At 33.8% G+C, this 24,468-nt stretch overlaps 1 protein-coding gene across 1 annotated transcript in view; it reads left to right on the plus strand.

The window, feature by feature from the left end:
• SEMA3E (semaphorin 3E) overlaps positions 1–23,296 on the plus strand; it is a 256,690-nt gene extending 233,394 nt beyond the window's left edge. Inside the window, exons 15-17 of the mRNA XM_081288174.1 lie at positions 3,050–3,117; positions 4,947–5,086; positions 22,558–23,296. Of these exons, the coding sequence (XP_081144300.1) occupies positions 3,050–3,117; positions 4,947–5,086; positions 22,558–23,010 (661 nt within the window). The 3' untranslated portion in view covers positions 23,011–23,296. The remainder of the gene's footprint in view (positions 1–3,049; positions 3,118–4,946; positions 5,087–22,557) is intronic.
• The last annotated feature ends 1,172 nt before the right edge of the window (positions 23,297–24,468 follow it).

Here is a 24,468-nt window from a genome sequence, read left to right on the forward strand (position 1 = left end):
TAATTTGTAAAAAGTATTTAATACTAGTGAATATTTTTATCTTTATTTAAATTTATTTTAACTGATACATAAAAACATAAGTTGTACATATTTATGGGTTATCATATGATGTTTGAACACATATATATTATATATGATTAAATCAGAGAGAACACATCTATTGCCTCAGTTGCCATTCTTCATGGTGGAAAGATTAAAAATTGTTTTCTTTTTTTTCAAAACACATGGTCCATTATTGTTCCTGAAGTCCCCCTAGGAAAAGCAATTTTACAAAGTTACTAAAACTAATTACTTTATTGTTTAGCAACAATAAAAAATGTTTATAAGCCTTGCACCAAATGCTTTTAATAACAAGGTTTTGTATGAGTGATGGTGAATTTTAACTGAGCTGTTTCCATAGATGAACAATTTTTGGTATATGGTGCATCTTAAGATTGTACAGCCACAAGGATGGTAATATTTTAAAAAGGATAAAGAAACTTAGAAAAAGTGAAAGGAATAGACAAATAGTAGAAAAGTAATGGATTGCAGTCAGCAGCCATGCTCATAAATGAGTTAGTTCAGTTCAGACACGTAATGGAGATCTTTCAGTGGTTAGGGTTCTTTTGAACCATCACCCACCCCTGAAGGAGAATTTTTTTGGATAAATTCCAGCACATGATGGGAAAATAGTTTGCTTTTATAGCAGATCATTTTTGCTTCAGACCCGAATAGAGCCGAAATTGAAAACCAGTCATTAAAATAAATACTTTTTGCTCACAAAGTGAAAATGAGTCAACAGGGGAAAAACATTAATTCACAATCCAAACCACTTGTTTAAAATGGTCTTCCAAAATCCACCATAATTTATAAAGCTCTGTCTCTTTACTGCCTTTGATTTTACATCTTGTCTGTTTTCAGTGTTCTCTTTAAAAGTTTCTGTAAGGCTAGAGATATAAGAAAAATATGCAACATTGGGAATGAAAAGCAACTTTGCTCATTCTTGAACTCCTGTTACAAATACATGCATTTTTTAAAATGTTGAAATAAAGAACAATTATATTGGGATTATATAAAATGAAATTAAACCTTGTTGGAGGATATGTCTTTTCTTAAAAAACATAAATGTTTGCTATGATTTTAAACAATTATTGCATACTTAATACTCAAATTGCTTGAGAATTATGATTGCTGGTCTCTTTATTCTCAATCACTAGAATAATAATATTGATTTAACACCATCTATAAAAAATGAAAACTATTTCCCATTTCATTTTTTACCCTGCTCTATTATTTATTATTGTTCAATGAGATTTAGATTCCAAATACTGAAGTAATACTCAATGAATAAGGAATTAGCAACAGTAGTTTAATTTTTATCTAGATCTGCTGTCAGTTGTATAATAATTATACTAGTAGGAATAATAGCATAAAACTTTCTACTTCAGTTTTTTTCCAAGTTATTTTGTTCAATCTAGCTCAATAGAATGTTCAACATGGCACTTTTTGGTCTTTGTAAAATTTCAGGCCTTTAGGTAAGGTTTTCTAATCACCAGTCTCTTTATTTAAAACAAAACAACGTATGCTCTTGTTGTAGTTCCTAATCCTGAAATTTGATTGGAAATGTTTATCCACCCTAGCTTTTGATATGTGTTAAGTTGTTAAAAAGATCAGAACTCTTATGTGAGAAAGCACTTCATCTCTTGAAATAGCATCCATTATAATTAATTCACCAACCAAAACACCTATTTGAGCAGTGTTACAAAATACACTGTAATCTATAAACCTATGACTTTTTCTCTCCCTTGCTCTTATAATGTTCCAGAGCAAAATAAAATTGAGATGGCAATGGATTTTAGGTGTCCTTTAGCCAACTCCATTTTAAAAGCCAGAACACAAAGGGTGGGGAAAGGGAAGAGGCACATACAGGTGGTACATGTGTTGGTGGTGGCACTGGGATGTGACTCTGGTTCACTCGCCTGCATCTTACCACTGCATGTTGTTGAGACATCTCATTGTGACTTTACAAGCTTTATCATTACCCTCTGGGAAAGCTCCTGCTTTACCTTCCGTTTTTCCCTCAATCCTGAAAAAGCTCCATGATGTGAAGCAAGTGGTATTTTCCACGTTTATTTAATATTTCTATTTTAATCTCTAATTTGAATCTTTCAAATATACCATAGCTCTTGATTTTAGAATTCTACTACTCACAACGATAATTTCCATTGTTTAATGACTTAGAAAGATGCTTAAAAATTTAAACCTGATATAAAGCCTGTGTTAGGGTCTATAAACAAGTCAGGCAAGCCTGGAAATATTTTCCATGAATTTAGAGTGTTGTGCTCATTTTAGTTATATATCTGAACAATTTGTACAATAAGAAGATATATTAGAAGTGATCCTAGTTCTAATAGGTATATTGAAGGAAAAAAAAGCCCTAATTGTTTTTAATCATGCTAGATGCACAATATACAGTTAGACATGTATAACACACAAGCCTATTGAATAGAGGCATGTACTTTCTATTGTATATGAATAAATGAGTAAATTAAGTATATTATCAATTTATCTCATTTTGCTAGAAACTATTTGTGCCAATTCATCATTATGTCACTAGAATAAAATATCTCAATTCAAATGTCAGTTTTCACATAAACTTTATTAAATGTAAGAGTTTTATGATAGTTTTTACTCAAATATTCTGACTCAAATCCTATTGACCTATCTACACATATCCCTTGCCACCCAAGACACCCCTTTCAACCAAAGGCTTCTTGTTGAATTAAAATTTTAACAAAATTTAAAGAGAAATTTGTTAAATTATCATTTAGGGAACCAGAATTCAAGCTATGTAGACATTTAAAAAATAGTGTTAGATGAATGTCAACTATTGAAAAATATGTAGTGGAGAAATTAGAAAGATGAAACTTGGATGTTATGCTTGTTTCATATGACTGATCAGGTTTTCAATAGCAGAATACTCCTTGAATCTTTAATGTAGCTGAGTATATTTTAAAATCTGGAAAATTGAAATCTGAACATCATCTAAAATGCATTTTCTTTCTTTCAGACGGTTCCGCAGACAAGATGTGAGGCATGGAAATGCAGCTCAGCAATGTTTTGGACAGCAGTTTGTTGGTAATTCATAAAAAAATCAATTGTTATGAGTAACTTGGAGTGTTTATTGATGATAACTGCACATTTCTTAAAATGAGTCTCTTTCTTTGTGATTTTGTATGTACTAGAAAAATGTTGTTGAAAGCTTTTGTTTTCTTCCATGAAGTAATAATTTTGTGGACTTGATATATGATTTTTTCATAATTAAAAAATAAATTTCATCTGAATGAATACTTGATAGTAGACCTCAAAGCTAGGGGAATCCTAGAAAAAAAATGTAGTCTAATTTATGTGGCTGCTGGCACAATGATTTGCAGGATTCATTTCTTAATTTCATAACTTATTTTATCAAATGTGATACAACTTGAATCAATTTACCTATGAAGATTTGGAACAAAGAGGAAAACTTTTCCTAGAGTAGAATAATCCGAGAACTGGTATCGGTGGTCCATGAAGGGTAGAGGTCTAGTGGGTTAAGGATGAGAGGAAATTTCAGCTTGCAAGGAAGTTAAACAAGACAGAAAAAACACTTTCCTGCTCTTCACATCATGATGGATGATGAACAGGCTGTATTTTCCTATTGCTGTATTCACCAGGAAGTAGCAAGAGGAAGAGGCACTGTGATTGGGAGCTCAGTAGTGGCTCTAACTACCCTCAGAGATGCGGTCCAGCACAACCTAGAACCAGGTTGACTTAAAAGTCAGTGCAGCATTCTTAAGACAGGGAGCACAGAAGGGAATTAGAATAATGGACATGCTGCTAAAGGAACCATGTGGTGGTCCCTGAATAAGGAGTCATCAGGGAGCTATGTCCAAGTGTGCTTTTTTCCAACAATGATTTCTTGGCCATGACACATCATAGGCACAGTTCCTGGAATACAGGTTTGAGGATACAGTGTTGGCAGCATAAAAAAGAGGAGACCTCTCTGCCAGGACATAAAATGATACCCTCCCTTTGGATCCTGCTTCAAATAGTGGGACTCACAGAGATGAGACCATCTAGCTGGACTTTTATGATAGTCTCTTTATGATTTTATAAATAAAGAAAAAGATCCACGTTGGGGGGGGGGACTCAAGTCCTAGGAACACTGGCAAGAGAAGAAGACATGGCTTTACCTTAGGAAAATTTAGGGATCAGTTTTGAAGGTGAGAGGATTTAGGTATAGGGGAAAATGCTGGGATCTAGCTATTGAATTGAATTCATCTTGGTTAAAACAAACAAACAAACAAAAAATTATTTCCTTTTATTCTCCACTGCAGGTAAGTACACTTTCCTGCATGCAGGTGTGAATTCAAATCTTGAGAGAATTGTTCTGGTCCAAGACATAAAATATAATCAAGAAGCTCTGGTTTGTAAAGGCCTTAGTTCAGTTCTTTACCTTTTCTTGCAAAGACGCCCAACACCTGGGTACGAGCCCTTGCCAGGATATCCCTTACACTTGTGGTTATGTAGTGCCAGATCACTCAAGATTTCTGAATTCTGCTTTTGTTTGTAGCCATGAATTTGGTTTTATGCCTTGCTAGAACACATGGTGTTCACATTCTTTTTCTGCCATATCAATAAATGCTGCAGTTGATTTCCTATGAGTTTAACATTGATGGACCTTCTTATTGTCTTTATTCTCCCATCATTTTGAAACCAAATTCCCAGTTGTCTCTTTTGCTTGCTTGCCTTTTTAATGCCTAGATTTTGGCATGCCACTGTCTAAAAAAAATTATATCTCTACATAAATCCAGTAGGTAATTAGTTACTCATGTTGTTTCAAGGATTTGATTAAATAATATTTTTTTAAAAAAATTATTTACCAGTAACATCAAGTCTTAAGTTGGGTATTAACATTCCTGTTGTAGGAGATGCTTTGGATAAAACTGAAGAGCGACTGGCTTATGGCATAGAGAACAACAGTACTTTGTTGGAGTGTACCCCACGATCTTTACAAGCAAAAGTCATCTGGTTTGTACAGAAAGGACGTGAAACAAGAAAAGAGGAGGTAATTCATAGCTACCCTTGGTGTCAAAATATGATTAAAAAGTTTAAAACAATAACAGCATCAACATTAAACAGGTTGAATAATAAAGCTGTAAATCATATGTATGAGACATAAATAGAAGCATTCTTGTCTACTAGCAGGAAAGGCAAAGTATCAGCTCTTTCATCAATTTAAGTAGTTTTAGTGATGGAGGAAGTTTTCCAACATAATCTATATGATGGGAAAAGAAATACTCAGGTGCTTTAGAGATGGAGGGACAGGAGGCATTAAGGCAGATGTATGGATCAATGTGCTGGCAGTTACTGGATAAAATAATGTGTGGAAGGAACTGGCTATGTGAAAGGAGAGACCCAGGGCACAAGGCAGTCAGGGAAGGTGATTTGGGCTATAAACTCAGTTTTTTTTTTTGGGGGGGGTGGAGTACTAGGGATTCAAGTCAGGGGCACCTGACCACTGAGCCACATCCCCAGCCCTATTTTGTATTTTATTTAGAGACAGGGCCTCACTGAGTTGCTCAGTGCTTCGATATTGCTGAGGCTGTCTTTGAACTCACAATCCTCCTGTCTCAACCCCCAGAGCTGCTGGGATTATAGGTGTGTGCCTCTGCACCTAGCTGAGCTCAGTTTTCAAAAAAGTAGAATTACAAAATAGCAAGTAGAAGAACATTTATCTATATGAGGGAAATATATTGTGATGAATATTGGAGAAAAGGCTCCTTCTAAAGAGAAAGTTTGCAAGCTGAGTAAAGGAAAGGGCTTCTAGTGACATGTCATAGGACCCAGGGAAGATCAAAAAGTGTGCATCTGATAGACAGTGAAGCAGTGGAAATTACTACTTCATTTTAGCATGGGTGATTAAACACTTATCATTAGAAGCCCAAATTACTAATTTCAAAAAATCACTTTTTATAGCCTTTGGCTAAACTAAAAATACAAAATGATTTTGGTCCACACTCATAGTAGTACATTTTTGGAGATGACTAAATTTGTAAATCCTACATCCCTGGGATAGTCATTAGAGAAAAAGATAGCTCGCCATAACAAAGCCTATTGGAGACATTATAGAAATTCAACCAGGAAAGGAAAATTCTCCTACATTTTCATGACATCATAAGAATAAATATATATCCAAAAATGTTATACCATATTGTGCTAAATTAAATTGTTCATTTAGTGTTAAAGTATTTTCCATTTCACAAATCTGAGGTGAAATGGTTTTTAAAATTCCAGTATAACTCACTTGGCAGGATAGGATCTGGGAATATTCTATAGTTTCTCCTGTTGAATGGATTCAGAAGACAGAGAAGTAATTCTTTCATCAGTGGGTTTCTTCATTCAGTATGTTCTGTTTCTAATTTTGGGCTCACCATAATCTGCCTCATTTGGAAATCTTTACCAAATCATTTTGACATGCTACATCCATCAATGTTGAATTATCAGCTTCTTTTTTCATATTGTTGATATAATCTGTTCTCCTTTTCCATAATTCCTAGTCACTGTTTAAACTGCATTCAAGTTTCCCTGACTGATAAATATATACAGGTATTTGAAATTTCATATCAACTCTCTGCATAAATGTTATATAATAATTACATAATTCAGGGTTTTTATAGACATAGTATTATCTGTATTGAATTATTCACAAACTAAAACAATACAAATCACAAATTTCTGACTTCATCATAGGCTGAATATGACGTCTCTTCAAAGCAGAATGATTTTTCAAGGGAGTCCTGAGTTTTATTTAAAAACCATTTTGCATTTATTTTTATTTCTATGCCTCGTTTACTATGAGACATATATAAGGTAGTCACATTATAAAATCTAGATCTTTATAAAGGCTAAGCTCACCTAACCCGATTCTTACCTCCTATGGGAAGTTTGTTCAAGAGTACCCCTGAAAATGTTCATCAAGGCAGAAAAGAATGATGCTACAAACCACAAATCATTAATTGTCAGACCATAGAGCATACGCATCTTCCCCTTATTGGGTTAGAATGTTTGATTGTAGGGTTCCTGCCCGTTTCAAGCTTCTACTCTGTGCCTATTGGACTTGGCCCTCTGAAATTATCCAGAAACAACATATTCTTGTGGACAAAATTTTTGCTTAATCTCTGGAAACTCTATATAACCAAGTTGTTGGAAGGCATCTAAAAACTTAGTTATCTAGTTTATAAACTCTAAAATGAAGTAATTCTCTCAAATATGCACTTATAGCTTCCTGCTTCTCTAAATGCAAAATATGGAACACAGTCTCTGTGTATTTATTATTTGCGTAAATACTTTTGAAAGTTTGATTTTGTATGTACTTTGATTTTCTATGTACTATGTATAGCTATATTTCTATGTATCTTCCCTTGACTGGATGACCTGGTTAATTATGATGTTATAGTTGCTATGATATATTAAATAAATATAAATATATTAGGGGCTATAAATATCCTGAGGGAAAAGATACTTAATAGTTTTGATAGAAGAGGCTATTCTTTAATATGTCCCTGTTGCAACAGAAACTGTGGTAGGTGCCTTGCCCTGTCCCTCTCTGTCACAACTGAATAGTAGATATAATTATCCCCATCTTACCCATGCAGAACTAAAATTCAATGTCATAACTTATACACAAAGTCAGTAATACCCCTGAGGTTTGAACTCAAATACTCCTGACTCCAAGGCTATGCTAATTTACATTCATTCATTTTCTAAGTATCAAGAACTGTGCCATGTGCTTTTTACAGAATATACCATTTCATTCTAATTATTTTCGGTTTACAACTGAGATGCACAATGTTTAATAATTTTTCTGGTTACTCACAGCTTGTAAAAAACATTCAGATCCAGGCCTCTATTTTTATTCTATTAAACCACAAAACCTTCCAAGATCAGCTTTCCAAATGCAGTTTCAGATGCTTTGGGGCAGGGAACAAATGGAAAACTGTTCATAATAAATGTCTGGAATCTGACTTTGAAAAATGCTTCTGGTACTAGCTTGGTTATCATATCTGTGTTTCTTCACTGGAGTTTAGTGAAACCTGCTGCTGTGACATTGGTGACAAGGGCACTATTCCTCATGTCTAAATGTCTGAGAACTTGTGCATAATTGAGCAGCTCCACTTTAAGCTATGATGCCTTGAAAGAGTGTTATATGCCAGTGGATCTCTATTCTTAAAGTGTCTTTCAAGCTTCTACTCTGTGCCTATTGGTAGAAGGAGGCATCTGTGTCACAATAAATGTGCTGTATTATTTGAGCTTGTGTAGATATAAAACTCAAGAGTATTTTAGCTTACTTTCTTGGATTTTTAACTACAAGAACGTTTAGTTCATCAATTAAAATGCATTAATCAGATGCTTCTCTATCCTGCTTTCATAGAAGTTATATTCTGTAGGACAATACTACTATTAATAAATAACAATATTTCATGCACCAGGTAGTGTAAAGGGAAAAATACAAGAGGGATTACTTGCAGAGAGACATCACAATTTTAAAGAGCTAGTTATAGAAGATCTCACTAAGAAGGTCACCAAGAAAGCGAAAGTTGAAAAGAAAGAATAGGCCACATGACAAGATGAGGCAACTTTCTGGATATTGGAAGCAGTAGATGCCAAAAGCTTCTGAGGTAGGAGTGTGCTGTATAGTTCTAGAACAACAGTGGAGGGATGGAGTAACTGAAGGAGAGTGAGCAATAGGGAGGTGAATAGACCCTGAGTCATAGAGGTGATGTAGAGCTCACGCAGGTCTTGTAGGCCATTGTAAGGGGATGTTGGTACTTCTTCTAAATTAAATAGAAAGCCATTAGGTAGATTTGAGCATAGCTGTGGCATAATTTGGTTTTACAAAGATCACTTTGAACTTTGGCATGGTGGCACTTGCCTATATCCCCAGCAACTTAGAAAGCTGAAGAAGGATAATCACAAATTTATGGGGGCCAGCCTCAACAGCTTTGCAAGACCAGTTTCAAAAACTTAGTGAGAGACCCTGTCTCAAAATAAAAAAGGAAAATAATTGGGTATGTAGCTCAGTGGGGGAGAACACCTCTAGGTTCAATCCTCAGTACCAAAAAGAAAATCGGTTTGGTTATTTTTTTTTATTATTATTATTTTTGCTTTAAGTACGATCTATGTGAGAGTAGGGATGAAGGTAGAAGCAAGCAGTCATTGAAGGACATTATATTAAAATACGAATCTACATGTTCAAAGACACAACATTGGCTCTTTTGTGTCACAGACCTTCAATACTCAGTGATGTACAAATGATTACCTCTCACATTAAGTATTTGAATGCTTTGTCACACATGCTTTCCAATGTTACTGAGGATTGTGAAGGCATATCACATCTCAGATGGAATACTTTTTCAACTTTTTGCTCTCTTCCTTCTCTTTAGATGTCTGTAATTGGTGTCTTGAACTCAAAAATATTCACTCAAAACTAACTTTAGTAGATGATAGATGATTAATAATTCATAATGTAACTTTTGTGAAACCCCAAGACAGAAATGTGAACAAGTAATTACATTGTGTTCATTACAATTCTGTTGATTCCAAAGGAAAAGAAAACCATCTTAACCAGTAGGTGTGTTTGAAGGTGACATTTACACCAAGTCTTAAATGATAAGCAAAAGGTACTTAGCAGAGTAAACAGTACATATCCTGGAGATGATAAGCCATTGTTCATCCCTTAGATGAACCTTTAAATTACTCTAGAAACTGACCTATAGATTTGGGAGACAAGCAAGATGTCAAGAAGGCCATTTGTGAAGATATATCAAAGAAAGATGTTTGATAACATGAACTAAAGGGTGATACCAGCTATGTGTGGTGGCACATGCCTGTGATCGCAGTGATTTGGGAGGCTGAGGTAGGGGGATTACAAATTTGAGGCCAGCTTTAATAGTTAAAAAAAATCCTACCTCAAAAAATAATTATAAAAAGGTTGGGATGTAACTCAATATTAAAGCACTGAGTTCATTTTCCTGTACCAAAAAAAGAAGGAGGAAGAGGAGGCAGAAGAGGAATGATAATGGATGGAAGGGAAAAGACAGATTTGAATTTTTATGAGACAACATTGAATGAACTTGATATTTGAAGTAAAGGAGAAGCAATAAAAAACTAATCCCATGTTCCTTGTTTGGGTGGATGTGTGCCTGATGGTAAGGTAACATGATTCAAATAATCTGGGGTTAGACAGCAGGTTTTAGAGAAAGATGATGAATTCATTTTTGACCCCATTGAATTGGAAACTCCTGTACAGCATTTACATAGAGCTCCCTGCTGATATATTCATTATTAGTAGAAATATTTGAGATGACAAGAGATATTTGATAGATATCAGCAAAGCAGTACTAATTATGTTTAAGAAGATACTAAAAGAAAGAACAATGTAGCAAAAATCATTATGTTACTGTTTGCCATTCACTATCCTAAGAATTATATGTATATTAATATTTTTAATTCTGGCAGTAGTCCTATAATAATGTAGATATCTTCATTGTCCCCTTTATAGATAAAGAAACTGAAGCATAAAGAAATTGAGTTGTTTGCATAAAATCACAGGGATCATGAAGTAAGCCTGCAGTTGAACTCAGACAGACTGGTTTCAGTTTGGGGTCCATAGTCACATACACTGATGCCTCCTGTGTTGAAGGAAAAGTTAGATGACATACTCTAAAAGATGATGTAAAAATAGAAAACAAGTAATAATTATAGCTACATAGCAAGTACATTCATTTAGTACTTGCTATGTAGTCTATGGTATTATAAGTACTTCATGATTAGTAACTTTTTTAAAAATTATAACATTTCTCTAAGAAAGTTAGTATTATAAAGTACATTAGTAAGATGAAGTTAAATAACTGGCAGTATCTTTACTGTAGTATAGCTTAAGTATTTATTTTTTATTTTTTTATTTTTTTTATTGGTTGTTCACAACATTACAAAGCTCTTGACATATCATATTTCATACATTAGATTGAAGTTAAGTATTTAGAAACAATGAAGGCAGGAGATTATGAGATAATAGAATCTAGGGACAAGGAATTAGGATAAAGTAATAAATTTTTTTTGAAAAAAAATGCAGAAAATAAATCCCTAGTCTCTAGTGAGAATAGTTCAGTGGAATGGTTAGGCTAGAAGCTATGTAGCAATAATGGGGCTGTGCTGAATGAGACCAGCTGGTGTTGTGTACTGTACCAAAAGGTTAGGACGAGAAGGAGAGGTCAGCAAAGGAAGATGAGAGTAATAAGATAGTTTATTCAGTTACTTTTAGGAAAAGAGTGACTTGATTTTGTTGAAGCAAATTATCCCTAGAGAAGAAAATGTTCAGCTAATTGATGAAGCAAGATAAAAAATATGTGAGAAAGAATACAATCACAGCCCAAAGTTCTAAAAGCAGCAAAGACCCCTCATTCTCTGAATTTGTTTTTTTCTTATTTATTTATTTATTTATTTATTTTTATTGTTGGTTGTTCAAAACATTACATAGTTCTTGACATATCATATTTCACACTTTGATTCAAGTGGGTTATGAACTCCCATTTTTACCCCGTATACAGATTGCAGAATCACATCAGTTACACTTCCATTGATTTACATATTGCCATACTAGTGTCTGTTGTATTCTGCTGCCTTTCCTATCCTCTACTATCCCCCCTCCCCTCCTATCCCCTCCCCTCTTCTCTCTCTACCCCCTCTACTGTAATTCATTTCTCCCCCTTGTATTATTTTTCCTTTTCCCCTCACTTCCTCTTGTATGTAATTTTGTATAACCCTGAGGGTCTCCTTCCTTTCCATGCAATTTCCCTTCTCTCTCGGTTTCCCTCCCACCTCTCATCCCTGTTTAATGTTAATCTTCTTCTCATGCTCTTAGTCCCTACTCTGTTCTTAGTTACTCTCCTTATATCAAAGAAGACATTTGTCATTTGTTTTTTAGGGATTGGCTGGCTTCACTTAGCATAATCTGCTCTAATGCCATCCATTTCCCTCCAAATTCTATGATTTTGTCATTTTTTAATGCAGAGTAATACTCCATTGTGTATAAATGCCACATTTTTTTTTATCCATTCATCTATTGAAGGGCACCTAGGTTGGTTCCACAGTCTTGCTATTGTGAATTGTGCTGCTATGAACATCGATGTAGCAGTGTCCCTGTAGCATGCTCTTTTTAGGTCTTTAGGGAATAGACCAAGAAGGGGAATAGCTGGGTCAAATGGTGGTTCCATTCCCAGCTTTCCAAGAAATCTCCATACTGCTTTCCAAATTGGTTGCACCAATTTGCAGTCCCACCAACATAGCACAAGAGTTAATAACTAGATACAACAAATGGGACTTACTCAAACTAAAAAGTTTTTTCTCAGCAAAAGAAACAATAAGAGAGGTAGATAGGGAGCCTACATCCTGGGAACAAATCTTTACTCCTCACACTTCAGATAGAGCCCTAATATCCAGAGTATACAAAGAACTCAAAAAATTAGACAATAAGATAACGAATAACCCAATCAACAAATGGGCCAAGGACCTGAACAGACTTTTCTCAGAGGAGAACATACAATCAATCAACAAGTACATGAAAAAATGCTCAACATCGCTAGCAGTCAGAGAAATGCAAATCAAAACCACCCTAAGATACCATCTCACTCCAGTAAGATTGGCAGCCACTATGAAGTCAAACAACAACAAGTGCTGGCGAGGATGTGGGGAAAAGTGTACACTTGTTCATTCTCTGAATTTGAAGAAAAGAAAATAGTTTATTAAAGTGAATAAGGTAATTTCATCCTTAAAACCAAGTTTAGCTGTTCCAAAGGTCTTCTAAATCATTAATTCAATTTGGTGGCCACATATATTTTTACAAAATTTTTTTTTGAAATACCAACCCCAAATCTTCTTTACATGAAGTGTACATAAGTTACTATTTTTGCGTGTTCACAGAAAAAAATGTTATAAGTACAACTAAATCAGCACTATACCATACATTATTAATTCTCAATTCCTACAACTCTATAAGCTTAAATTTATAAGCCTCCAAAACAAATGCAAAAATTTAGCCCAAGCATCCTTAATAAAAGAAATCCATTCTTGTTAAGGCATTTAGTTGAATAATTGAAACAATTTTCTTTCTTTAAAATGCCAAAATTCTCTTTCTTTAAAATACTACATTTTCAAACTGACTCAATGAGGGGAAATTTAAGGTCCATGTTTTTCTGATATTTACATATTTATTAATTTATTGTGTACAATTTTTAATTATAAGGAAGAACCCGCTTTCTTCAAGCTATTCAGGAGAACAGTAAATATTTTCTCATTTTATTATGATACACAGTTTGAATGTTCTCAGTTTGCAATATGTTATTTTTAACCTGTAAGTTTTCTGTGACTCTGACAGTAGATTAAAGGGTTCAAATCTAGCCCTCTACCTCTTTTATAAATAAAATTTATTTTGAAAACTGCCATGCCCATTTACTTACCAAGTATCTATTGCTATTTTCCTGTTATAATTATAAAGTCAAATAGTTACAATAGAGATTCTTTGACTGGCAAACCCCTAAGTGTTTACTATGTAGCTTTTTATACTTTTCGTTTGGGGCCCCTAATTTAAAGGCCCAATGAAAATTTGTGTAAGTTGTAGCCTTATTAAATGAGTACTATTGTGAAATGAATAAATAGTATTATTGAAAACTACCTCCATTTTTGGAGGAAAAAACCTATTAATAAACAATTAAGTGCTAAAATAAATTTTTTGCTAAGAGCTAAAATTTCCTTGCAGTGAATTTTCAAATAAATCAGACAATGTGAATTTCGTGAAGTACATTCTTCTGAACTTTTGCATTTAGCCTTTTAGAGACAAAACTACAATATAGCCTAATGACACTGTAACAAGTTTGAGTTCAAGGACCGAGTTGAACAAACTTACATGAATCTCCTCTAGGGAAATATGGGGGGAAACCAAATATTTGTAATATTTTTTATGCCTATTCCAGGGTGGAATAAGATAACTAAGCAAGCTGCTGGTCCATAAGACCAGAGTCCTGATTTATCATATTGATCCTTTGGTAAGCATGGAGGACTTGTTTTCTCCTTGTTACTACTTGTATTTTCTTCATGATTTTTTTATTTAATGGAGAACATGAGTTTTTGTGTCTCAAGTATATCACTTTAAAATAACCTTTTGAATGCATGATGTAGACTTCAAAGAATATACAAATGTGTGTGTTTATTATGGAAAATCCAAGATAAAGTGTAAATTGACATCAAAACTCTAAATTTTCAATAACAATTTACTAAATTCATTTTTTTACTCTATGCCAAATGTTGTCACTTCTCACCTCTGCTTACAGACCACCCACTAAATTCATCAAATCCAATTAAATACTTTTGAGAAATCTAATAGGCCTAGTTAAATTATCAACAACTCCTTCCACTTAACTTAGAATTCATTGTTTCTGTGCTAAGTCTGTACAGACTAAATTAAAACCTGGTGTTTTTTTTTTTTTCTTTTGATAATTTAATACATTATGGAGACAGTTCTCATCTAAAAAAACAAAACAAAACTAATGCAGTACACAAGTTACACCTTTTAATATTAAAGTTATGTCATCCAAGCTGGGAAAGTTATGAAGCAAAATCTCATTCATATTCTTCCATTTTGTTTTCTAGATGAGTTCTGTTTTCTTTGTCTTCACCTAGTCTACCCTTGACCAGGAATGTGAGTGACCAGTAACAGCTATAAATTGACATTTTTGTCTGTATACACATGCATTGAAAGCATGGGGGCTTGTTCCATGTGAATATTACTTTCTTGTTTTTCTTGTTTTCATAACAGAAAGTGCATGAACTCTTGCCTCATTTGAAACATCTGTTTAGTAGTTTTGATGTTTCTGCTTTCAGTCTATTAAGAAATGCTCATCTTTTCTAAACTAGCAGCTCTTTACAAAAAGTAAATATTCCAAATTTACATGTTTTAGCCTTGACACAAATATTTTTATAGTATCATACATACCACATATTCTTTTCCATTCTGGAGTGATTAGTATGTCAGCCCATTCATTTCATTTTTTCCCTTTGTGGTGGCAAAGACACAGCTTCTGTAGTATAATGGAAAATGGTTGCTCTAAGAAGTGGATATAGAATTTTAATTGTTAATTTTCCAGGAGAACACAGAGTATTTTTTAAATGAAATGTATCTTCCGGGAGTTATGGATACAGAAACAGAGTTACATTTTCTCCCACTGAGAATGCTCTGACTTTGAGCATTTGATTTAATGAAATAACAGAGCAGTTCAGCAAGTGCAATACACAGAGATACTGTAAACAACCAAAGGTACTGATTCTCTCCACTTGTTAATTCCTCTTGTTGCTGGGTAAATTTTGGCTTGTGTGGTCTGGAAAATGAAAAATGTGTGCAGCTATTCTAGCACATTACTGTATATATAGACTTGATTGTTTGAACCACATAGAGTAGCTTATAGGCCACTGCACTTAGGTATCTGGTCTCCATCCTACCCTGAGATATTGCCTTAAGGAAATGTACTTATTGTGCTGTTCCCATTGGTCACCTCTCTCTCATTTTATGTGAACACACAGATTTTTCTGAGGTCTTAGTACCAAAAATAATAGACTGGTCATAGGAATAATTTAAAAAGTATATTTTAGAGACATTTCGAATCTTAAACTTATCATACTTTCCTAATTTCTTGAGTCATTAGGAAATTTCATGTTGAATGTATAGTAGTACAGTACTTCCATCTTCTGTCATCTTAATTTCCCTTTATTCTGTTATTCTTTCTATAGAAATTTTAAATAAAATTTCCCCTTTAAACCTGTTTATTTTGATCAGTATTTCTAAAATCCTTAATCCTATGATGATAGCATATTAGAGCTTGAACAGATCTAAGAAAAATTTCTTACCAAACCAGGTTAATCTTTAAAAAAAAAACCTAGAAATTTTTTGAATTTTTATTTCTATCTTTGGTTCTTTTTTTCCTTTTAACCTCAGATGTGTGATTTAATTAATCATACTGCTTAGTGTTCTCAACATTCTCCTCCTGTCTTACTTGGCTCTATTTTTCCTGAGCCCTTTCTCTGCTTGCCTACCTGCTTCCTGATGTGTCCACTGTAATGCTTAGAGTGAGTCCAATTCTATTTGCATAATGAACAGGTATACAACATGTGAGTGTGCATGAACTGTAAAACTAAATCTATTATTTTATGTATCCTATTCTATTTCTTTCTTTTATTTTTTTATTGGTTGTTCAAAACATTACAAAGTTCTTGACATATCATATTTCATACATTAGATTCAAGTGGGAAAGGTAGCATAATACAGCAGTTACTAATATGGCATCATGTAAAAATGTGGATGTGTAACCGATGTGATTCTGCAATCTGTAATTGGGGTGAAAATGGGAGTTCATAACCCACTTGAATCTATTTCTTTCTTTTAAAACTCAACACTCTGGTTTACATTTCATCGCTGTTATTGTTGTTGGTCTTTGTTTCCTTACTTCTGCTAGTTAACATCCCATAGCAAACACACACACATTGCTCTTAATTGATTCATTCCCCTAAGACAGAGCACCCAGTGTCACTTACTTCTCCTATCTCATGATTAGTGATCATTTATACAAATAACCTCCATAGATCTTACTGCACTTTTTTGCATGATTATCTGTCAACATCCTTCATTTCTTTAGGTATTGTAAAGTAGCTTTCAGAGTTTCTTCACCATCTGCATTTCCAAAGTTGTTGCTGTGGGCTCTTATTTCCCCAAATCTTTGCCAATATTTTATATCATCTGCTTTTCTAATGTTTGTCTTCTAGTACAAAGTGGTGTCTTTTTAAAAATTTGCATATCATTACTAAAATTGATGTGAACTTGAGAGCGAAGTAAACAATTGGGTTCTCTTCTCTGAACTGCCTACTTATTTACTTTTCTCATTCATTTCTATGTATGTTGACCTCAGGTTATTTACATTTTTCTAGACATTAATTCAATTTTAATATAAAGGTTCTATATCTCCTCTTTGATATGCTTTTTAATGTTTTTATTAGTGCATTATAGTTATACAAAATAGTTGGGTTTATTTTGACATAATCACACATGGATGCTACTTAATGTTTTGAATACAAAGTTTTTGTCACATTATGGTTTTAAGTTATTATTCATGATGACTTTTCAGCATCTTCTTGAATCAAAAATAAGTTTCCAGTTCTACATTTTTATTTTCTATGAGTATAATAGATTTCCCCAAATAAATTAGTAAGCAGTTCACCCTGAATATACTAGGTAAACCATATCAAACATACATCAAATTCATAGTAGAAAATTCTTTCAGTAAAATAAAATATTGTTTTCATGCCATCATATTAAATACATTTTTGCAAGTCAACCATTGTATATATTAAAGAGAGGTCAGATAAGCAAACAAGAAATAAATTTATAAATTGCTGGATTTTATTTCTTGACCAAACTGATTTTATTACTAAAAAAAAAAGTCTGAATTAAACCAATTCCTGGCCCGTGTCTGTCCCTTTCCTATGGAAAGCATGGAACCATATGGTGGATCCACATGAAAATCACTGCTTCATCCTGACCAGCTACCAGATGTGCAGAGTTCTTTGTTCAATTACTTTTTTTTATTTGACATTACAGAACATACTGAATCAATCTTTATAGTTAAGAATATTAAAACCACTTTAAGAAATTCTGTATTTATATAGATTGCCTATAAGAAAATTTGATAGAAATGATATATTATGTACCATCTTCTTGACCAAGGAAATCTGGTCTGCAGACATAGAAGAAGCAAGCTGTATGAAAACAATTCTGTAATCAAGAGTTGATGTTGAAGGTACCCAAGTTAACTTAAAGTGGAGAGATCAAATCGTGGGAGGACTTCAAATGCAAATTTCTAAGTTATTTTTTTTATTTTCAGCTATTTAACTTTCAAGGTGATTTAACCTACACAATATATGGTCCTCCAGACTGAAAGTTAAAATAGGTCTTATTTCTCACTCTATAACACAAATGCACTGTAGCCAGGAAGGGAGACTGAAATTCTGAAAAATACACCATTTCTAATGTGAAAATAATTAATGTAGGACGATTCCCATGGTGATTGTCATGCTCCCAAGTATTTGAATGTGGGCCAGTCTAGAGTTTACATGCATATAATGCATTGTTTCTGAAGCTTGACTTTCTGATTATGAAAGACATTTTTTATACCAGACTTCAAAAAATAAAAAATAAAAAACCACATCCTTAGTTCCAATGGTCAAAGATTTATGTTTACTTCTAGTGTAGTTTTTTTTTTTCCCTATAAACTGCTTGCTGTGTGATAGTAACTGGACTATATGACTTTCATGTTCCTCACATATCATTCACTCTTACTCCAGGAGATACAGTGGAGAGGCAACTAGGGATTCACTGAGCTTGTTTGCAGATTTTTTTTTTTTTTTTTTTTAGATAACAGCAAGCTTCCATACTTTCCTACAGATGTGTGAAACAGCCCTCTTTCTTTAGTTACTGACTGCTCCTGAAATAATGCTTTCTCCCTCTTCAAATTATTATTAGATTTACCCAAAAGATGTGAATGACTTTCATATACGCTCTTAGTCTTGCCCTGTGTGTTTATGGACTGTGAACAATTAATGTGTTCTCACATGTCTGAGCTCTTTACTCATTATGGAATAACTCAGAGGATTAAGAAGATAAGACTTTGTCCTAAAAAATTTCTAATATGGTTAAAGAGATGAAAGTTTCACAGAAAAACAATTTAGGGACTATGAATAACAGTTTGTATACTATAAATGTGAGTGAAATTGAGCTAAAAAAATGAAGTGAAATATCTTTTTGAGCTCTAAGGAAAGTAGTTATAAAGGAAGTAAAAGTTTAACTAAGACTAGAAGGAGAATTTTTAAAAGATAGACAGTAGAGAAGTGTTCACTAAGTAAAGGAAAGAAAGAATAAGATCTAGAAGAGGGAAGTAGGGAACTGATACCAGGGGTGATTGCACAAGATGTTATGAAAGGAAAGATTTTATTCTAGTAATGCACTGGCTGCCCTCTCAACCATCCTTAAAAGTAGAATGTCTCCTGGGGTTGTTACCATTCACAAGAATTAAACAATACATACGCTCTTATGTTTGTGGCTTTTATTCAAAGGTAGAATAAAAACAAATTTAAAAAATAAACCAAACTACACATTATTAAAATGATTACTTAATATGATGATTTTTTTCATCATATTAAATTATTATCTCCATGAACATGATTTGGACACAGACTATCATGTGTGAGTATGTGTGTGTAAAACTTCATGGCTGTAGCACTGTAGTACTTATGGCTCAGTATTCAACACTTTATTCAGGTGACTTCATAACTTTATATATGTTAGAACACAGAAGTTGTGTTTTATTTCCATTTGACTGGAATGTATCATTAACATATTAAATCTGTCTTTGTTCTTCTTAGCATCTGGTTAACATGAAGGCTTTGAAAATGGTGCAAAATTGATGATAAATACATCATCCATTGATTTCAAATATACTTAATTAATTTATATTGATTATTGTGATAATAAATACTGATCTCCAGAAAAGTGCCCATCCCACTAACTCTGGTTTGAGAAGCACTACATAAAGGTGGTTTGGGGTCTAGATATAGAAAGGCAAGGTCTGGTTAACTGAGTAATTCTCATCTACTTGGACAAGCAATAGAGATTGAGGAAGTTCAGGAGCAAAGGAAAGAAAGTGAGCTCTCAAGTTGAGCCTCACTTATTGATAGAAAGGGACAGATGCTAAAAAATTAACTGAAGTACTATTGTTAAATATCTGCATGTAATGTTGTTGCATGTTCAGGTGTGTAAATGTTAACAGGAGAAATGATGGTGGTAAAGGAGAGAGGACACTTTTACAGGGGTGTGAGAGAGTCTGGTTGATAAAATGAGACAGGGTTCATTCATTCAGGATGAGAAGAAACCAGTCTTAGGAAAGTCCCTCTAGGCAGAGGCAAGAGCAGAGATCTGAAACAGAGGCAAGCTGAGCAGTGCAGTAGGAGCAGGGAGGAGGAATATTTGGGGGAGTCTGTTATAAAGCAAGGTCCAATAAGTAGTCATGAGAGTCTAACACTTTTGCAAAAGTAATGAAGAAGAAAGGGTGTTTTCCAGGGTCACCAGAGAATAAATGTTAATAAGAACTGTAATGAGTTGGATTTGAGGACATAGGGAGAGAGAAGTACAAATGATCAGCAGTTGGGGATAGGGGTCCTATTTCAGAACTCTAGGAATTAGAAAGTAGAGAGGGGCAGACTAAATGGAAAAACATCCAATTATAGGTAGTAAAGGATCATGTAAGTCTTCTTTTTTGTTTGTTTTTTCTAATTAATAGAAACAAAAAACAAGAGCTGATCTATATGTAAGATTCACCATCTTAGGGAAGATAGTGAAAGCAATGAAATAGAGGTATTGTCTAAAGGATGGAAATAAAACTTGAGATCAGTGAAGACTGGAGAATTGTACCATCAAGGAATGGGAAATCTTCAGCATAAACCAAGAAGGAATACAATAGAGAGCCAAAACAGTGTAATAGCATATCTAACACAGGCACACAAAAAAGGCGTTCAAGGGGTCAGGTCCATCCATATCAAATGCAGTCACAAATTTGAAAACTGTGTTTTAGAGTGAGCATGATCAGTGTCAGGTTGTGGTCACTGGTTGCAACAGAACCTATGGTGAATTTATAGAGATGGTCCGTAGTGGAAGAGAGCTGCACAAAGGCCTGGTCTGGAGGTGTGGTGACAATGAGCATTGTGACAAGGTTCACTTAAGAGTTTGTTGACCTGAGCAGGTGCTGAGAGTAATATCAGCCAACCTGTTCAGTAGGACAGACTGAAAATGGTTTTGTGTGGGTTAGCCTGTTCCTCCTTGGAGAAGTTCTTGAGTTAATGGCTCTAGCAGTACAATTTATTACCATACTATGAAAGCTATTTTACACAATTATAAACGAGCACTTTTCACATCTGGGTAATCACACTGCAACCTTCAGCTATGTAGTTCTGATCAAGGCTGGCAGTTCTGCCAGGATCTACCACTAGATCAAACCATCATTAGTGGTCTTTACTGCCAAGTGATTGTAGTTGTTGCCTCTACAACTCCTTTTATATTGACAAAGGTGAATACTGCTTTTATTTTTGTATTCGTAAAGAGGAAGACTGCCAAGTATACTGTGAATTTTCCATCATTATATAAGATTGAGGCAACAAAGCACATTTAAGTTTTGCTTTAGCTAGAAAAAATGTATATAGAAAAGGTAGAGGTAACCATGGATAATAGTGTGCAAATCATCCTCACATGTGTAAGTTTACTTAACCTTCACAGAATCTTTCAAGTTACTAGAATAGCTTAGAAGAAAATACACATAAATACCTTGGATCAAAAACTTAATAAGTGGTGGTACCAATATTTGAATCTAGCTCTGCCTAGTATAAAATTATATATTCAGTAGTACAATTATTGGTGACAAAATATGAGCTGTTCTTTGACGGTCTTATTATGCTGTTCTTATTCTGAATTATAACTTATTTATAGAAATGACATTCATAATTTATTATATCAAAAACATAAAAAAGAAATATTTGAGCCCTAAATGTGTCTTAAAACAATGTTTATTTAACTGTAGGGTCCTTTACAGTAGAATCTGGATTTCATTTGTTTGTTCTTTAATTCCTGTTAATAGGCGTCCTTGTAGAAATGTTATGAATGCTCATTGAATTCATTGATGGGGCTGGGCTGGCCGGCCTTCCTTCCTTCCTCCCTTCCTTCCTTCCTTCCTTCCTTCCTTCCTTCCCTCCCTCCCTCCCTCCCTCCCTCCCTCTTCTCTAAGGATACTCAATGAAAGAAACCCAGGACTTTAAACAGAGATCCTTTGGAACCATTTGTTATTATTATGGTCTGGATGGCATTAAGAATCCCTGTTATTTGCTTTGTCGATTCAAGTGTTATTTGCAGTATTTGTTGAAAAACAGATGTTAAAAAATAAATGTGAGGTGTCTGTATTTCACTCTCATTACAGTGCTATACTGAAATGGATTGCTTTTCTAACGATTGAATTAATTAGGAAGAAAGCTCTCTCACTTTGCTCTTTAATCTGTTGATATGAGATGACCTCAAGATCACTGATATAAAGTGGCGTCCAGTGCAATAAGTTCAGGATACATCCTTCCACATCCCCACGTGATTTAATTATTTAGAGTGTGTGTGTATGTGAATACACACACACACACACACACACACACACACACACACACACACACACATATATATATATATATTGCCATACCATGAAATTTTAAAAGCCATATATATAATATGGCTTTTTAAATTTCATGGTATGGTAATGAAGAGGAAAAACTCCAGATGGAAAGGGTGATAGGTTGGTGTTCTTCCTACAGCATAATACTCAAGTGCCATTTACATTCTTGTTCTTGCAGGTGAAGACAGATGACAGAGTGGTTAAGATGGAGATGGGTTTACTCTTCCTCAGGGTACGCAAATCAGATGCCGGGATCTATTTTTGCCAGACAGTAGAGCACAGTTTTGTTCATACTATCCGTAAAATCACCCTGGAGGTGGTGGAAGAGGAGAGAGTGGAGGAAATGTTTAATAAAGACTATGAGGAGGATGGGCCTCACAGGATGCCCTGTCCTGCCCAAAGCAGTATCCCACAGGGAACGAAACCATGGTACAAGGAATTCTTGCAGCTGATTGGTTACAGCAACTTCCAGAGAGTAGAAGAATACTGTGAAAAGGTCTGGTGTACTGATAAGAAGAAGAAAAAACATAAAATGTCACCCTCCAAATGGAAGTATGCCAACCCACAGGAAAAGAAGCTCCGTTCCAAATCCGAGCACTATCGCCTGCCCAGGCACACGCTGGACTCCTGATGGGGTGGGACCACCTGCTGGTTTTTGAAGAATTTATATTTGGAACATGAGAGAGAGAGAGAGAGAGAGAGAGAGAGAGAGAGAGAGAGAGAAAATTCACCTTCTTTCCATTACTTAAGTTTTCTGTAGTACAGAAATGACTATAAAGGTGTTGTGATAAATTATTCTACATACTCATTTGACTGGATAAACCTCTCATAAATGTAACTAATTTTTAAAAAGAAGTGCATTGCTTAATGGCTTCACATTATATTTATCAGAAAATGATCACAATTGTAGTTTTGAGTTTGAGCCACTTTTCCATGGAAGTTATGATTTTATTTTACCCTTGGAAGACTTAAAATTATTAGAATTTTGAAGAAAATCTAGAGAATTTCATAAGCATGGGAAATATAAAAATAAACATTTTAATATTTCAAAATGTTTCCTTTCTACAATGATGTAGAATATCCAGCTATCATATATTTTAACACTTGTGTGAATTTCTGTAGTTTTTAAGAATTAGTGTATTAATGTCGTCTAAGCCATAAGTTTTATGTAGCAGGTGTGTTGTCATTGCTGTAAATCATGAAAGAAAAATGTCACTTTGAGGCTGTGTCCTTCATAAAAAAATTTACAAGACCATATTAAAAGTATTTCTTTTTTATAAAGAAAATCAACCCTTTAAATTTTACTTCAATGTGAAAAGAAGGAAGGTAAGACTACTTCTCAGAAAGGTAACAAAGACCAAAGGGATTAGAAAAAATAAAAGATTTTTGCTGCCCTCTTGTGGTATATTCTCGTAACATTTCTTTTTCTCCTGTCAGTCTAGGAAAGAGACATGAAAGCAGATTATAATGACTAACTGAAATAAAACAATAATAATATTTATATCATGCTTGAGGATAGAGGTAATATAAGAAATTTAAATACAACATTACTAAAGTTCTTTTTAAACTTAAACTTTGAAGCTTTCAAAAGAATCTTCCGTGATCTAAAAGATATTCTGGAAATATGATGTTTTATTTGTGAAAAAAAAATTAAAGCATTTTGCTCTTAGATATCAAAACTTTCTATTTTATAAAAAACAAGAAAATTATTTCCTGAGTTCTTTTATCTACTGAGATCTTCAGAGCATTTTTACCTTTGTCTTATAAATATTGCCAAAGTTTTGCATTTAGGAGAATATTTATTTCCTAAAGTCTTTCCTTTTCTCACTTTAAATATCTAGCAGTTTCTTCTTAAAAAATAGGAATTTTATGAAATGTTTTATTTAAATAAAAAGTAAAAGGAAGTGGATTGCACATAAAAACAATCATGAACATTTATTTAAAAAATAAATAATACTTATTTTAATTTTCAAAGTTATAGACTATATAATTAAGAAGTTAGTGTTGATTACTTGTAATGGCTTATTGTTTTATTCTAAAATTAATTAATAGGTACATATTTCAAGGAAATTTTAAAAATTCATTCAGA

The sequence above is a fragment of the Spermophilus citellus genome, assembly GCF_964194105.1.
Source record: "Spermophilus citellus genome assembly, chromosome: 3".
Lineage (NCBI taxonomy): Eukaryota > Metazoa > Chordata > Mammalia > Rodentia > Sciuridae > Spermophilus > Spermophilus citellus.